Source organism: Zasmidium cellare (assembly GCF_010093935.1).
Source record: "Zasmidium cellare ATCC 36951 unplaced genomic scaffold M409scaffold_1, whole genome shotgun sequence".
Classification (NCBI taxonomy): Eukaryota; Fungi; Ascomycota; class Dothideomycetes; order Mycosphaerellales; family Mycosphaerellaceae; genus Zasmidium; species Zasmidium cellare.
The window spans coordinates 1,587,160-1,602,966 of record NW_022986945.1 but is presented as its reverse complement, the minus strand read 5'-3'; the positions used below and the strand labels follow the sequence as shown (position 1 = coordinate 1,602,966).

General features: G+C 53.0%; 6 protein-coding genes across 6 annotated transcripts; 4 read left to right on the top strand and 2 right to left on the bottom strand.

The window, feature by feature from the left end:
- Positions 1-562: 562 nt before the first annotated feature.
- M409DRAFT_16276 (glycosyltransferase family 8 protein) lies at positions 563-1,840 on the bottom strand (the record flags this gene model as incomplete). Its single annotated transcript, XM_033803558.1, has 3 exons — positions 563-1,482; positions 1,532-1,563; positions 1,617-1,840. The coding sequence occupies 3 exons, from the start codon at positions 1,838-1,840 to the stop codon at positions 563-565; spliced, it is 1,176 nt and encodes a 391-aa protein (XP_033674893.1).
- Positions 1,841-3,790: 1,950 nt separating this feature from the next.
- Positions 3,791-4,453, top strand: M409DRAFT_48900 (uncharacterized protein; the record flags this gene model as incomplete). The annotated part of the gene is made up of 1 exon (XM_033811076.1): positions 3,791-4,453. One exon carries the CDS (start codon positions 3,791-3,793, stop codon positions 4,451-4,453), a length of 663 nt encoding a protein of 220 aa, XP_033674892.1.
- A 510-nt stretch (positions 4,454-4,963) lies between these two features.
- Positions 4,964-9,126, top strand: M409DRAFT_48899 (uncharacterized protein; the record flags this gene model as incomplete). The annotated part of the gene is made up of 8 exons (XM_033811075.1): positions 4,964-5,107; positions 5,178-6,018; positions 6,426-6,625; positions 6,702-6,819; positions 6,892-7,567; positions 7,882-8,152; positions 8,212-8,376; positions 8,419-9,126. 8 exons carry the CDS (start codon positions 4,964-4,966, stop codon positions 9,124-9,126), a joined length of 3,123 nt encoding a protein of 1,040 aa, XP_033674891.1.
- A 488-nt stretch (positions 9,127-9,614) lies between these two features.
- On the bottom strand, positions 9,615-11,192 carry M409DRAFT_48898 (uncharacterized protein; the record flags this gene model as incomplete). Its single annotated transcript, XM_033811074.1, has 1 exon — positions 9,615-11,192. One exon carries the CDS (start codon positions 11,190-11,192, stop codon positions 9,615-9,617), a length of 1,578 nt encoding a protein of 525 aa, XP_033674890.1.
- A 656-nt stretch (positions 11,193-11,848) lies between these two features.
- Positions 11,849-13,607, top strand: M409DRAFT_48897 (uncharacterized protein; the record flags this gene model as incomplete). Its single annotated transcript, XM_033811073.1, has 2 exons — positions 11,849-11,887; positions 11,943-13,607. The coding sequence occupies 2 exons, from the start codon at positions 11,849-11,851 to the stop codon at positions 13,605-13,607; spliced, it is 1,704 nt and encodes a 567-aa protein (XP_033674889.1).
- Positions 13,608-14,527: 920 nt separating this feature from the next.
- On the top strand, positions 14,528-15,793 carry M409DRAFT_16270 (uncharacterized protein; the record flags this gene model as incomplete). Its single annotated transcript, XM_033803557.1, has 1 exon — positions 14,528-15,793. The coding sequence occupies one exon, from the start codon at positions 14,528-14,530 to the stop codon at positions 15,791-15,793; it is 1,266 nt and encodes a 421-aa protein (XP_033674888.1).
- Positions 15,794-15,807: the final 14 nt, after the last annotated feature.

The following is a 15,807-nucleotide window of genomic DNA, read 5'->3' as shown; positions in this document are numbered from 1 at the left end:
CCCTCGCCCGATCAGGATTTCTCACTGCCCAGTCCGGCAGCCCTCGTATTGGATGCACCAAGGCGAATGACTCGATTTGGCCGTACCGCATAGCGGACATTTGCCACTGAACGACGTTGGCGGGATATGTCCTGCACGATCAGGCTCCATCTTCAGTTTTCGGTTTCGGAATACTAGATTTTTGTTTGTTGATCGACGTTGTCCTGGATGCAGTGTTGGCAGTGAGGAGATACTGTAGAGGGTGACGGAAAGGCTCATGTAGTGTCGAGAAGAAGAGCGCTATATGTGGAGGCCAGTCGATGTTCACAGATTCCAGTGATAGACGTGGTTGGTGAAGGGGCCTGTAAAGGCTCGCTTGGTGCTTACATGCTGTAATTTTGGGCTTCGATCTGTGAACGGAGTCAGCTCATAAAATGTTCGGCATTCAAGTCCGGCCACTGTTCAAGGCACCAAGAGATCTTGTGGCGCCTGTCACGGCGTCACGGGACAATAGGCACGAGAGCGCAACGCATCTGCAATGACCGACTTCGGTGTTCAGCAATCAGCGAAATTGTATTGTCTATCATGATGCCGTCTGATTCTTCAAGTCCGACCATTTGGGTGCAGGGACACTCAGAATTCTACACAGATCTTTCCGTCGTTTGCGGAAGTCAGAGTACAAGCCTTTCCAGATCTCACGCTCGCGGCATCCAAGTTTACTGCCATCGCAGTCGGGCTGCATCTCTGCCAGCCCCTCGTGAGGCCACATGATCCAGGGCTTTGGTAGAGGCCAGTCGCTGAAGTGGATCAGCTTTGCTTCCTGGTAGGCATGATCGGGATCCCAGGTCAACTTTGACATCCGTTCCCGGGGTCCGTTGATGGTTCCAAGATAGGCAGAGTGGTCTTTTTGGCGAAACTCTGCGCTCAGCATGGCGTAAGCCCTATGTGGAAGGACCATAGCGGAGGCCCCGAAACGGTGATTCAAGAGATCCATGTCGTAGTTCCGTCCAATTTGGAAGCCAGGCTTCAGCTTCCAAGACATGAGAATGTCGATGAAGTTCTTCATCTCCAGAGGATTGGGCTCGATGAGCATGAGCAAGCTCGTCAGTGGCCACTCGCTCGGCTTTGTATCTGACCAGTACGCTCTCGGCATTGCGACAGCAGCACTTGGTGCCAAGAAGAGGTCGTCCATATGCTGGAGTAAAGTGATGTCGCTGTCCATATGTAAGACACGGTCATACTGGTATAGCTCAAAAGCCCGCAGCTTGGTGATAGAGGTAGACCAAGAGCTCGGGGCATTCAGCGTCCCTGGGCTTGCCTTGCCGTCTGTATCCAGTAGAGCGACAGGGTGAAGTTTGACATTCCAATACTTCTTCGCCCGGATCAACAGCTGGCTGTTCCTGTCTTGTTCGGAATCGTCTTCGAGATCCCATTCTTGCGGGTAAAGCAGTATTCTGTCGGCTTTGCTTTTATATCGATGCAGTGCCTCGAATACCATATATGCTATCGGATGTTAGCTTGTGTTACACAACAGAGCAACATTTTTACTTACCATTGCACAAGTTGTGGTTGTCGGTTACATACCTATGCAGTGTCAGGACGCATCCTTGATCATCACCTTCTCACACAGTACTCACTGAACGTATGCGAAGCGCTTCCAGTCCACCGGGGCCGGCTTTGGTTCACCCTCGGTATTGAGATACCAGAACAGGCAAAGTCCAATCAATATCGTTGCCGTGAGGGTTTGATATTTCCGTCGGATGAGGTAGTACCAAGATCGGAGGACGCCCTTCACACTTTGGTCTCGTGGCCGGTACCGAGGCTTCGTCGGATGGCCCCAGTCATCGTAGTCGTCGCCCATTCCAAGGATTTGATGCTGTTGATGATTCTAAGGAGAAGTCGACTAGGTCGACTTGCGTTTGATGGCGATCTCGGGTGTCGTAAGCCGAGCCCCTTATCCGAGCTTAAGAGACTTAAGTCGTGGTATCTCGATGTTGATTCTTGGCCAATTGCTGGTTCATTCGTGCTTGTGATGAGATCGCACTGCTCTCCCTTCCTCGCTGCAATACTAATTCAGTTACAGAGTCTTTGACATTCCGAAGAATTCGCGCGGTTGTTCAGAAAGTGCCATGGCTTTTAGGAGGAAGGATCCACTCATGCTCATGGTGTGGCCTGTGCGGATTTGACCGCACTTCACCTCATCGTTTTGCTCGTCTTCCAGCACCGCTCCACAAACCAAGATTATGTTACACAAGATGCGTAGACACACATCATGTCTCAAGTCAGACGACAATTCTTTTTCATTCCCCAATCGGTGGCTGACTTTAGATAGGAAATCGACTGTGCCTAAATCATCTAGGGCTGGCGAGATCCCCAGCATGAAGCGTTGAAAAGACAAGCTCGGGAGCATATCTGGAAGATGTGGTGTGTGTCTTTCGCAATGGTTCGAGCGGGCGATCTTCACTTCACTGAGCAATATGTAGCACTGGCATACGCTTGGCGGTGCTTCGAGGTGGCCCTTCCACAAGATGCAGTGGAATGTAGCAGGCTCGTTGACTTTGCGAGTTGCAGCCAATTGAATCAGACTGACGGCGATACTCGCATTGTTCGTATGCTGTTGCGCGACCTCCAAGCCAACGCTGCCCTCTCAGCGTCCAAAAGCCCCATTTGGGGCTCGAGACGCTTCTTCCCACTGATGCAGGACCAGACGCATCACCTTTACATCTCCGGACTTTGACCAATTCGCAGAGAACTCACTTTCTCGATGCGTCCTTTGCGCTTCCTTGACCTCATCCCTGAGCTACGTAATCGTGTGTACGAAGAAGCTCTTACCCACGATCGCGCAAATGGCCAGACCGCGACAGTTGCCTTGCTGCGTACCTGTCGCCAGATACACAGCGAGGCCAGATGGATCTTTTATGCTATGAGTACCCTCAACATCCATGCCGAATGCCACAGCTCTGGACCGACCTTCGGCGCGACAAGAGAAGCCGTTTTGAGCGGCGATATAAACGACATAGTGGACACTAGTGAATTTGCTACTAATGACTTCAATGGCGCTTTCTATCCTCCGCCGTCCGCACCAGCAAGAATCGTGCTCCAGCTGAGAGTCGAAAGCGATAGCTTCGATGATTCTAGGGTCGCTCACTGGCACAAGTCAATTTGCCATCAGGCCAGGCTCCTTCTATTTGCTGTCGTGGAATGGATCGGTCTGGATAACAGAGCGCATCAACTCCACCTCACACTGCTCAATAGCGAAGTGTACTCGGGTCATAATGCCATCGCAAAAGAAGACTTTTCACCGCTTGTCAGGCTTCATTCCCGGAATGAGCTGTCGATCTGCGGTCTCGACAAGGAGGTGATACGATATCTGGACAGGCTTCGCTTGATGTGCCCACCGTCATCAGTCGTCGATGAACCATTTAGGCGACTCATATTTTCATCGAATCAAGGTATACAGTGCGACATTGCATTTTCAGCGGAAGAGCGCGTTCAGAAGGACATGGATCATCATAAGCTACTCTTAATGGACTTGCTTCTTCGGCGCATTGAGAGGATGCAACTAAACTCTGCGTAGAGCCCTGATTTTTGCGATTCATCTGTGAAGTTTGGCTCGAATGAAGAGTGGCCCTCAAAACCCGACCTTCGTGTCGCGGCTCACTTGTGAGTCACATGAGAGCATCTGAGCTCTCGTTCGCGCACAGTCGAGAGTTTGGATTTCTCTCCTTCTTCGGTCTGCATCAAACAAGCACCAACATCATCGAAATCACTCAAACTCGATACCAAAGCACAACTCCCATCTTCAATCACCATGCCAGCCAGCTTCTTGGACCTCGCAGCCGAGCTCCGTAACGAAATCTATCACGAAGCACTCACTCACGACCGTGAAAACGGCCGCACCGCTACGGTCGCACTCCTCCGCACTTGCCGCCAGATTCACAGCGAGGCACAAGGCATCCTCCATTCGCAGAGCATTTTCCTCATCTCGGTCTCGCCAGTGGAGTGCAGACACCAAGCCAGCACTATGATCAGCGCCACAAGCTCCCTAAAATTCAGTGGTGACTGCTTGGACCTGCCTCACTACCGCACTACAACATCGGAGCGAGAGTTGAGAGCTCTTCCATCTGCATCGCTGAGAGTGCCAGCAGTGAAAGTCCAGATCCATGTCGCAGACAAGTCTCCGAGAGGCAGGACGGAGCAACTCAACCAGCCCATTCATCGCTTCATAGCAGCTCTTTGGCGCCATATGAACTCAGACAACCGAGACCGGCGTGTGGATATCACCCTCATCAACAAGACGGCCTACGCGGGCAACACCTCAAGCGCAATCGAACACTTCTCTGGCCTGGTTTTCCTTGGCCCCCATGTCAAGCTCACGATGCATCAATTCGACAAGACAGCGGTGGATTATGTGGAGAGTCTACGCAAGGGAATGCTGGACTCGTCGGAAGGGACAATCAGGGACACAGAGTGACAGGTCCAGTTGGAGTAGCCCACGGCTGCGTGCGGGGAGTATCGAGACTGATTCAACTATGCGAGGTTCACAACAAGACATAGGGTGTGAGAAGCGGAGTTAAGATACCACATACTGCTCATCATTCATATGGAGGCTCGGCGAAAAGGCGAGTGACTGGGAGTTTCGAACGGCGAGGAAGTGACTCGGTGGTTTTGCGGGTGGGCGAAGTGAGGAAGTTTGACTATGAAGTATGTAATGCTTCAAAGACTTCATTTGGACGCCAGTGTTCTCTCAACCTGCTGGAGTTGAGCAAGGCAATACCACGTGCAAATCACGATAGAGACGATCACATGCTAGCGCAACTAGCGCCGAGTCAAAATCTCGGCAAGATCCGCTGGTCGCGGCCCTTCAAAAGCCGCTCCTTCCTCGACGCTGCGGCAAATACCGCGATCACCACAACACACCATTCCGACTTCTTGCATCTCACCAAAGCCAGACGACATCCTCGCCATCAACACCATCAACACCATGACGCCGTTTAGGTTACTTGACCTGGCGGCCGAGCTGCGCAATAGGATCTACGAAGAGTCGCTGACCCACGATCGCGACCGCGGCTGCACTGCAAATGTGGCATTGCTGAGAGTCTCGAAGCAAGTGCATGCCGAAGCAAAGGTAGGTGAACTCGTCCGCCTTCGGTGAAAAAGTACAAGAACCAAGAACGCTGATTTCGAGGTGAAAACAGGGCATCTTTCGCGAGCTCAGCACTTTCACGATCACAGTTACACCTGGAACGGCTCACTATGAATATGGCATCGAATTCAAGGGCGATCTGACGGCAAGCATCCCAGAAGAACGATCTTCGGCGCTGCGCATTCATGAGCTCTTGACACGACAGATTCTTCGAACCCCGAGAGTCAAGATCAACCTGCGCCTTGTCGACTACAGTCATGACACACGCATCAAGATTTTCCTAAACCAGGAGGGGGCGAACCGGCTCCTGTACGCGTTGGTGCACCTGCTGAACTCCGACATATCGAAGAGGAAGCTTACCGTCACTTGGTATGATGCTCGGCACGGCTCTTCCGACATCTCCTTTGAGGACATTGTTCGGCCACTGTGGCTGCTGCAGCAGAACAGCGACCTCGAATTGATCGACATGCCTCAAGAGTATGAGAAGGTCTGTCGGGCCAAACTCGAGAAGCGCACGACAGTGATTCACGATCCGATAAATCCAATCGAGATTCACAACAACCAGGGCAAAAGCTTACGGGCGTACTTGGATCAGAACAGAGCGGTTGAGTTTCCTCGCTCCGTGGCGTGGGCGACCGAGTACTGTTTGAAACAACTCGAATTCATCTTGCAGGACGAGTTGGACTTCATGGACGCATACTGCGACTTTGAAGTGGTCACGGCTTCCATTTGCATAGAAGCCATGGCAATCTACTGCAAGGTAGGTGGTCACGAGGACTCCGCAAACGTTCTCAAAGCACGGCAATGTCTGCAGCGATGCTTCTCGGTCGTTCGCGAAGACTTTCACGATGTGGACTCTTTTTGGTCCGACGAACTCAAGATGGAAGCTCTTGGTCCGCTGTGCAAGTGGCTGGGTATCAAGGTGGATCTGACTTAGAGTCATGATGCTATGGGGCGTAACTGTGTCAGGGTGAACAGTGATACATGCTGAAGTCGATGGTGTGGAAGGAGGTCTGTAGCATTAGTTGCAATGCGAGGAAGTCATGCCTTGGGGACCATGGGGAGTTGCCATTGTCAGAAACACGTTCCGTTCCCCTAACCTCGCCGCTGTACGAATACACAGCCAAAAAGATAGCGCCGTCCTGGTATTTGGACGTTCATACGCTGCGAGAACCCGCGGATCGCTGCATTCACATGCTAGTGTGACTAGTGCGGAGTCAAAGAAAGTTTCGGCGAGATCCGTGCGCGCTGACCAGTTGAAAGCTCGCTCCTTTCGTTCGTAAGGTAATGTGTGCTGCAGCCAGCATCACCACCACCACATCACAGAATATTGCATGGAGACCCATCACCGCGACGATGGCTCCATTCAGGTTCATCGACTTGCCGCCCGAAATGCGCAATCGTGTCTACGAGGAATCACTCCTCCACGATCGCGAAAATGGACATCTCGCGACTCTCGGCCTCCTCACAGTGTGCAAGCAAATTTATGCTGAAGCCAAGGTTCGTGCGCATACTTTGCTGGTTTCTTGAGCAACTTGATAGATACTGCGAGGCTCAGGGCTAATTTACTCAATAGGGCATCTTCTATGGTCTCAGTACCTTCACCGTCAACATGAGGCCAGAAAATGCAGTGCACCTTGATGGAATGTCAGGTCGCCTGATGTTGACGGGTGACATTGATGCCGACCTTGACGGTGACGAGACTTGAGTCTTGAACCTCCGCGCCTGGCTGCCGGCTCAGATGTCTAAAGTACTGAGAATCAAAGTCAATATCGACATTCGCCCAATGGTATTTCACAGTCCGTCTACCATTTACGAGTCTTGGGAAGAGGCAGGCAACCGTTTCCTTTGCGCGATGGCCCACCATCTGAACTCAGACAAATCGAAGTGTAAACTTGTGGTCGATGTGCGCGACAGGGAATCACTTGTAGCGGAGGAATTCTCCGACCTGCGGTCGTCATTAAATGTGCTACATCCTCGGATCGACCTGGAGCTTCGCGGCATACTTCGTCATCTTCAGCCAGACCTCGACTACCGCACGGAAGTACTTGAGGAATCTGTGGACCCGGCCATGTCATACCTGGCGCGCAACGAAAAGATGGTGCAGACGCTAAGCAAGTATGAATCAATGCTAAGGCACCAAGTGAGTTTGAAGAAAGCGGCATTCGACTGCTTAGCATACCTGGCAATCAGTTTGTGTAACTCGAACGAGAGGGAGTATACACATATCAACTACTTGATGCATATTCATGCGATCGCTCTCGAGGCACTCTACATTGTCCTCCACCACGATACACAAGAGCATCTCGATGATGGAAAGCTCTCACTGCGAAGATTGTTTCCTATGCGGCAGGAACTACGCTACTCCAAATGTGCCAATACCTTCTGCTTGCAAGTGCTTACGCCTCTTTCCGGGCTCTTGGATATCAGCAGAGACGAATGGTATGCTTAGAGATGGATTCGATGGGAGAAAAACCACTACAGCGCGGAAGAGAGGGGATGGTCAGCTAGCAAAGTCTGTCAAGCAGGAACATGGTCGGGACAAAGACGACACGCACGTAGCTCTAGAATTCAACGTCGCAGACTCCGAGCTGCAGTTTTTCATCGTTCCTTTGCCCGACATAAGCCAAGTCGTAGCAAGTGAAAGTTGCATATCAATGCCATTCCGCCCTCTCGAAAGCTGCCAAGCGGCATAAACAAGTGAAGTCCCACAATCACATGCTCGCGCGACTAGCGCCAAAATAAGCTTCGTCTAGCGCCCGGCGTCGCAGCTTCTTCCACAGCTCTTGCCTCTCGCCTCTCTTCTTCTTCGACACCGCGACAAACACCACCACGAATACCATGAACACCACATCTCTTCCGTTTCGCCAACGCGCCGCCATCATGAAGCCGTTCCGATTCCTCGACCTCTCTCCGGAGCTGCGCAATCACATTCATGAGTTGGCGCTCTTCCACGATCGCGACGGCAGGTTCACTGCCAATACCTCTCTACTGCGAGTCTGCAAGAAGATACACTCCGAGACCAAGGTAAGTGCCGTCGTCTGACCCTTGCGAGCCAGTAGCTGCAGTACTAACAACTCCGAAAGGAGATGGTCAACGAGCTCGACACCTTCGCCTTCACAGCGGCTCCCATCATTCAGAACCGGCGCGAGTGCTCGCTCATCATGAAGGGCGACATCCACACCAAAGTCGCGAAGAAGCAGTGCTCGATCCTCGACATCTACGAGCTCTTCCCCAAGGTCATGCTCAAGGTGCGCGAGGTCCGACTCCATCTACGGCTGCAGGGAAGGTAGAACCGGCACTACGCTGAGCGCTCAGGGCTTCTGTGCGCGGCTCGCTTCCTCTACGCTTTGGTCCACTTCCTCAACTCGGATGGCGGTTCGCGGTCGCTGCACATCATCTGTTACAACGACGCCGAGCACGCCGAGGAACTCGACCAAGGCGAACTCCATGTCGTCTTTAAGCAGCTCTGGACTCTTCGACCACAGGTCAGCTTGTCGTGCGTCGGACTTTGCGAGGGCACTGTCCATTTCCTGAAGCGCTTGGCGCCCGTCGCGCGGATGGATCGCGGCAGCGGACTATTCAATCCCATCGACATCTACCTCAAGCACGCACCCCTCGTGAGCAGCCTCAAAGGCGAGCTAAACGGCGTGCACGACTCGGCGGACGGGGCACTCTCCAAACTCCTCAAGTTCCTCCAAGACTCGAGCGTCGGAGAGAACCGGGCTGACGATGTCTGCAAGTTCCAGAAAGAGCAGTTCAACATCGAAGTCCTCGCCATGGGCATCGAGGCGATAGCCATCATCACCGAGATCGTGGACGACGAAGGCTCCGATTACATGGCACTCGCACAGGATTTCTTCGCTCGTGCTACCCTGGTGCGAAACCCGTTCGACCTCGTCGGTGATAGGAACGGAGACCGGTTGAGGAAGCTCAAGAGACGCCTCTTGGGAGATTTCTGCTACGCCTTGGGCATGGACTTGGACGAGTTGCTTCAGTAGGGGTGGGATCAGGATGAGACGAAGGGTTTGGATTGAACGTAGCGGCTTGCTGGATTTGCTTTTGGGGATGGCTACTGACGGTACGGTACTCGATTTTACGAGTTGCGCAGGATACGGTTTGGAGACTGCGGCCCGCATTGTTTGGTTTTCAGGATGGCGTTTCGCGTATGACTCGGAAGGCGGACACGCTTCGATTTGCATGAGGCAAAGGGTTTTGGTTGAAGGCGGCAGCTTGTTGGATCTGCTTTCGGTATGGCTACTCACTGTACTTGATTATGACTTTGCGCAGGGTGCGGGTTTGAGGACGGCGGCTCGCATGGTCTGGTTTTCAGAATGGCGACTCGCATGACCCGAGCGATGGGGGTGGCAACCCGCAGTATGGCTTCCGAAGATGACGGCTCACGGCTTTGTAGAAAATTCGCTTTCTGGAACAAAGAAGCACACACACTCATGACAATGCTCTTTATTCCACTCATTCCCGATCTCGTCTAAACCTTCTCATAAGCCCTCCACCAAAGCCCCACATTCGCCGCAACCAACAAATCCAACATCTTCAATCCCTCGGGCTCAATAATCAACTTGCCCAACTTCGCCTGCTTGCCTCCAAACCCGCCCCCAGCCCTCTCCTGCCCGAGCGTCAAATCCAATCTCCCATCCTCTCCAATTACAAACGTCGGCATGTCATCATCGTCCCCGTCTGTACTCGAGAGTGCCCGGCCGTGCATGCGGTGGAAGTAGGAGGAGCGTTTGTCGGAGAGTGCTGTCGCCGTTCTACTCGACGAGGTGGGGAGGTTGAAGCGCAGCTCGCTGACTTCGGCGACGCCGCCGCGGTTGGGTGGGAGGTGGTGGCGGCATTTGAGCGATTTGCCTGTTGTGCCAGTGGAGAATTCGCAGCGGCCGTCCCAGGGACTGGTGAAGTTGTAGCTTTTGCTTCGGCGGTCGGCCTGGGCGGGTGAGGAAGATGTGGTGCTCATGTCGACGGAGTGGCGCATTGTTCGTCTTATGGATGTGTCGTCCGTCGGGGCTAAAGAGCCTACTGAGCCGAATTTGCGGGTGTGGCCGTAGTTGTGTTCGGCGTACTTGGAGCCTGGCATGTACAGACGGCGTCTGAAAACTCCCTCTGGTGGCGGATCACTGTCGCCGGATGTAGCAGATCCCATGCTGACTCGTGAGTCTGGGCGGTTGGCATCGATGAATTGCTCGTATGAGGGGTTGCTAATGTCCAAGTAGACAGGGGCACCACCACGTTTTGTCCGCATGGCTGCACTCGGCTTACGCAATGCCGCGGAGCTGACTTCGTGGACGGGAGGATCATATATGGATGCTACATTCCACTGCTCGCTGGATGATGGGTCCCGCCTGATTAAAGTCAAAGTACCAGGCTCCGGCATATCGGCAGGGTCTATTGCTGGAGGTGCTGGCTCGTAATGCCTCAGATACGGGTTATTCTCTTCGCTGTGTTCAGCTCGTCGAAGTAGCCGAATGTTGCTCTGATGCAACGAGTGCGAATCGAGGTCCTCTTCCTCTGGTGGCGATGGAAGGGGTCGCCGTGGAAGAACAGGTAGGTCAGGAGTCTGTTGGAAACTTGCTCCATGCTTTGGCGCTATCGGCTTTCGAGAAATTTGTTGTGGCCTTGGTGGGTAAGATGGTGGCTGTTGAGTGTCCGGCATGCTGTCGTATGAAGGGTACGGCGGGCTTGGAGGCTGCACAGGTCGTGCGGGTAATACTGGCTTCCTCTTCGTGCTATTCTCTCGGATGGGCATCAACTTGGAGGCATCCGTGTTCACAGAAGACGGTCTTGCTGACGGCTCTTCGTAATCGTCACGGCTGTTGATGTGTACATAGTACAGCGAACTTTGAACGTCCTCAGCCGTAACGACTTTCTCTCTCGGCTTTATCGGGGTGAGAAAGACGTCTCGACTTCCAGGTACCCTCGCAATGTACAAGACTAGCGGCAGCCTTGGGTAGTCTGCTGGCGCATTCGGATGTGATGGCGGGTTGGTTGCGATGTCGGTAACGTGAGATAGAGAGGTAGCCTCTACTATGGAATCCATGTCGTAAGTCATGTCGAATGTCGAATCGTGTGAATGTCGTATTCTCAACAATCCAAAGCTGGAGGAGTGTATGTTCCAGGCAGGCGCGTATGTATATGTACTCTCGAGGCAGCCGCTTTCCAAGTTGTATATGCAATGACGCCTCTCCCTCTTCCTCCTGGTCGGCCGGGCGGTGGGAGGCTTCGCCGACGATGCGAGTACGGCGCGCGACCAGGTACTTACACAGTATCAGGGAGCGATTGCGTCGTGCAAAGATTCATTAGCAAACATGGAGTGCTGCGCTGGGATTACGATTTCGGGCGTGGCACTGGCGTGGCGGAGCAGTCCGGCTCGTCAGGCACAGCGCAATGCCATCATCGTCTCCCTGTCGCCGATGGAATGCCTCGCCGATCAGTTCGTTCTGCTTACGACGAATGCGTATAGGAACGAGGAGGACGATCTACAGATACATTTGTCGAGGTAGTGCATGTGCGAGGTAAACAGGCTGGGTTGGTGAGGTGAATGGCGTCGGAGTTTGACTTTCTACGCCGACCCCACACTTCGCCTGCTGCAGCGTTTGCAAGTCTTGGCGGCAAAATCATCCAATCTCCACCTCACCGCATCCGTCGCCGCCCTTCGTCTTTGTCGCCAGTCACTGGCCTGAATTGTGGAAAGTTGATCTCGGTATAATGGGCGAACAAGCAGAAGATCCCTTGGACGGCCTCGAGGTATTTTGTCTTCATGTCCGGGACAAGACCAACACATCTAACTCGACTTCTATAGGAGCGCCTCCAAAGCCACGCCAAGGCCTTCGAGTCTCTACTTGCCTTGACACCGGCACGCGATCACTACGGGAGCCAGATTGATGATGGTCACGATCCCAGCGAGCAATGGAGCCGCAAAAAGCAAACCAAAGAGCAAAAAAAGGCCGCGAAGAAAGCCAAGCTCGATCCGGCCAACCAGAAAAGCGCACTGGATGTGATGAAGGAGCGTGAAAATAAGCGCAAGCGGGAGCTAGGCATTGCAGATGAGGAGCAGGACAATGACGGCGCTTTAGAAGATGTCGCGAGTAATAAGAGGCAAAAGAAGGAGCCTGCTGAAGATGAAGAGACGAAGCGCAAGCGAATGGCAGAGAAGAGGAAAGAGAAGCGACAGGCCAAGAATGAGAAGAAGAAGACTCTGCTGGCGAAGAAAGAGGCGAAGAAGGCTGCCAAACAGGACAGAGATCTTGGAGAAGTGGTGGCCGAGAGAGAGCAAGCTGTGGCCGGTGCTGAAGAAGAGGAGAACGACGAAGACGACGATGAGCCGGGGCAAGCGAATGACACCGCCGACATGGATAAGCTGGACTTCTCTGGGCTTGCAGATTCTGACGAAGAGGAAGACCACGAAGAAGATGAGGATGAGGCCGCAGAAGCGTCGTCTGCGCCAACCAGTCCGGTAGTGCTCAGCCCTGCCTTTGACACCTCCACAAACCATTCCGAAGCATCCTCATCATCCTCCATTCATCCGCCATCAACCTCAGACGAATCCAAGGAACTGACACGAAAACAGCCATCATCATCGTCATCAACCAAGCCGCAGCTCAAGCTCGACCTGTCCGAGAAATCCAAAGCCAGCTCCACCTCGCAAAAATCACTACCTGACTTCGCCGACCCTGCATCTGGAACCTCGTCACCCAAGATTCAGCTACCTGACGTCGACCCAGCTGAGCTTCAGGAGCGACTACGAAAGCGGATTGAAGAGCTACGAGCACGACGAAAGGCCGACGGTGGTGAAGGCAAGCCGGCAAAGAGCCGACAAGAGCTTCTCGAGCAGAGGCGAAAGAAGGAAGAGCAACGGAAAGCACACAAGAAAGAGCTGAGGCGGCAAGCCAAGGAAGAGGAGGCAAGGAAGAGAGATGAGCAGCTACGTGGATCTGGAAGTCCACTTTCCACCGAGATCTTTAACCGAAACTCGCCCCGACCACAAGACAACAACTTCAGCTTCAGCAGACTCGCGTTCGAAGATGGCACTGCAGCCGATGCTTCTTTGACCGAGCTGCAAGACCCGAGGAAGCGCAAAGGACCGCAAGATCCACGTACGGCTTTGGAGGCGGCGGAGAAGAAGCAATCTCGATTGGCAGGTCTTGATGCTGAAAAGCGGGCGGACATCGCTGAGAAGGACATGTGGTTGAATGCGAAGAAGCGTGCTCACGGTGAGCGAGTAAGAGATGATACCAGCCTGCTGAAGAAGGCTTTGAAGCGCAAGGAGAAGCAGAAGACCAAGTCCGAGAAGGAATGGAATGAGCGTAAAGAAGCGGTTGTGAAGGGCAAGGAGGCCAAGCAGAAGAAGCGCGAGACCAACCTGCAAAAGAGGCGAGAGGAAAAGGGACAGAAGGGAAAGAAGAAGTCTCAGGGCAAAGGCAAGAAGAAGGCGAGACCTGGGTTTGAGGGCAGGTTTAAGGCTTAAAAGGGACTGTACATGATATTCTGAGCAGCAGATGAAAATGGTCATCGAATCAATGCTGTCGTACCTTCTTCACCTGGAATTCACCTTACGCGTAAAATTCGTCATGCACGCGTTTATCGCAGGATGCGAGAAGTGGGTCTTTTTCACGCCGACTTCACCTCATCGACCAAATGTGTGAGAGTATGTCTCGCAAGACCAACGACGCCAATGGTACGTAAGAATGAAATCGTAGCCTCTGGTCTCGATTGCTGACATGTCGACCACTGATTTTTCGCCGTGTTTGGCACAGCTCCGCGAAGTCCTCGTCCCAGACATTCGGTCCATCCGACCCAGCGCCCGTAAGGTCAACCTCACAAGAATCATCGAATCGCCTTCAAGCTTATCAAACTGATTCTTGCTCTTCATCATGCGTTCATGAGATAGCAACCGCCAGTCTCTACTCGGTCTAGAGCTTCTAATGCCTTTCTTCGCAGAGCCCAACATTTTCTCTAGGCCTGGAGTTGTTTTGCTCATCTAGAGGAACATCATCCTTCCTGGCTGATCGAATTGATTGATCGTATTTCGGCGAGCGGATCCGGGATCATCGTGAAAGACTCCCGCCCCTGTCTCTGCGGCGTGCAATGCTCGGGGTTCATGGGCGTGTCAGAGTTTGCGAAGGTTATGTTTGTTTGTGGTGAGAGTTGAGATGCCTAGAATGTGAAAAGGAGGCGATGTCGTTGGATCTGGAACGATGTGGAAGAGGCTGGAGGATGGCTGCTTGCTCAAGATTGTGCAGGACATGGTCTTGCAACAAAGGTCTGTCCAGGCAGCCTGCTGCTCTCTTTGAGGCTGCGAGCAAACCGTCTCAAGATGGTCTCTTTGAGGAGGTGCCCTATTAAGGCTGGAGCAACTTTCATGATCTCGTCTTCACCATCATCGTCATGGCTCCCTGGAACGTTCTGTCAGCACCATATAGAATGATACAATTTCCGCCACGAGCACCACCAAAGCGAAAGCCGCCGCCCATCCCTCGCTATCCAACCCCTCTTGCAGGACTCATGTACGCAAAATGCACAAACAAGCAGCTTCACGACAGTGTTCTGGGACGCCGTGTGTCGGCCTCTGACGACAGCAACAGGAGATACCTCACAGGCAAGCTGCGGCAACTCGATGCGGGTTGGACTTTTCGTTTCACGGATTTGCCGCCTGAGCTTCGCAATATGGTTTACTACGAGCTGCTGAAGCCTGACGCCAAGACTGAGCGCCCGGCGAATATCAACATCCTGCTCGTGAGTAAGCAGCTTTGCCGGGAGGCTGAGCAGATCCTGTATGGCTCCAATCCCATCAGTATCGAGTTCAGAAGTGGAGCGCGAACACTGTTCCGCGGCAAAGCGTTACCACAACAGTCCGAATACCCGGCACTAATGGGACGTATCGAAACCGTCGCTGCTGAGTACGCCAAATACCCCAAGATTACTTGTCTCAAGGTTCAGCATCTGAGAATCCGGGCTGCCGCAGATGATTTTGTGTACGAGCGTGCACACAATCGGAGACTGCTGGCTCTGGCGAATGTCTTTGGGGGAAGCAGGGCCTTGAAAACTGTCGAGATTCAAGTGTATTCTGTCTTTCCCATCATGCATTTCAGTGATTCTGAGGTTAAAGAGATGGAAGACATGCTTTATCCCCTGACCAAGCTGAAGAACACCGATGCGCTTTGCACTTTCCGCGATCGAGTCGTTACTCTTCGCTGTCCAAGTCAGAGAGTCCAACGACGCCTGGAACGACGCATGGGATCACCCACACCTCGCCCCGTCGACGCCATTGGCACATTGGCGGATCTGGACCGACGATCGCACGAGATCCAGAGATCGTTACGCAAGCTTCCCCAAGTAAGTGCAGAGTTCTCTGCAGACTTCGACGTCTTCCAGTCGGCTTTGGAAGCTGTCGCCAGGGAGGACATACTGTCGGAAGTCGTTGACTACAAGACCGATGTTCTGTTCTGCTTGAAAGTCGATTCTTTGAGGAGGGTGCTCGAGAAGCTTGAGAAGCAGTGGAGAAAGTGCAAGCGTGAGAATATGTGGGAGGTTATGCATGGTGCTCAGGGCGGAATTCATTGGGAAAGTACTGAGGACGCAGAGGACTGGCTTGATGAGCAGAGAGCGACGTTTGACATATTGCGGATTGGAGAGGATGACATTTGGATTTAAGCAGCAGGCGTCTT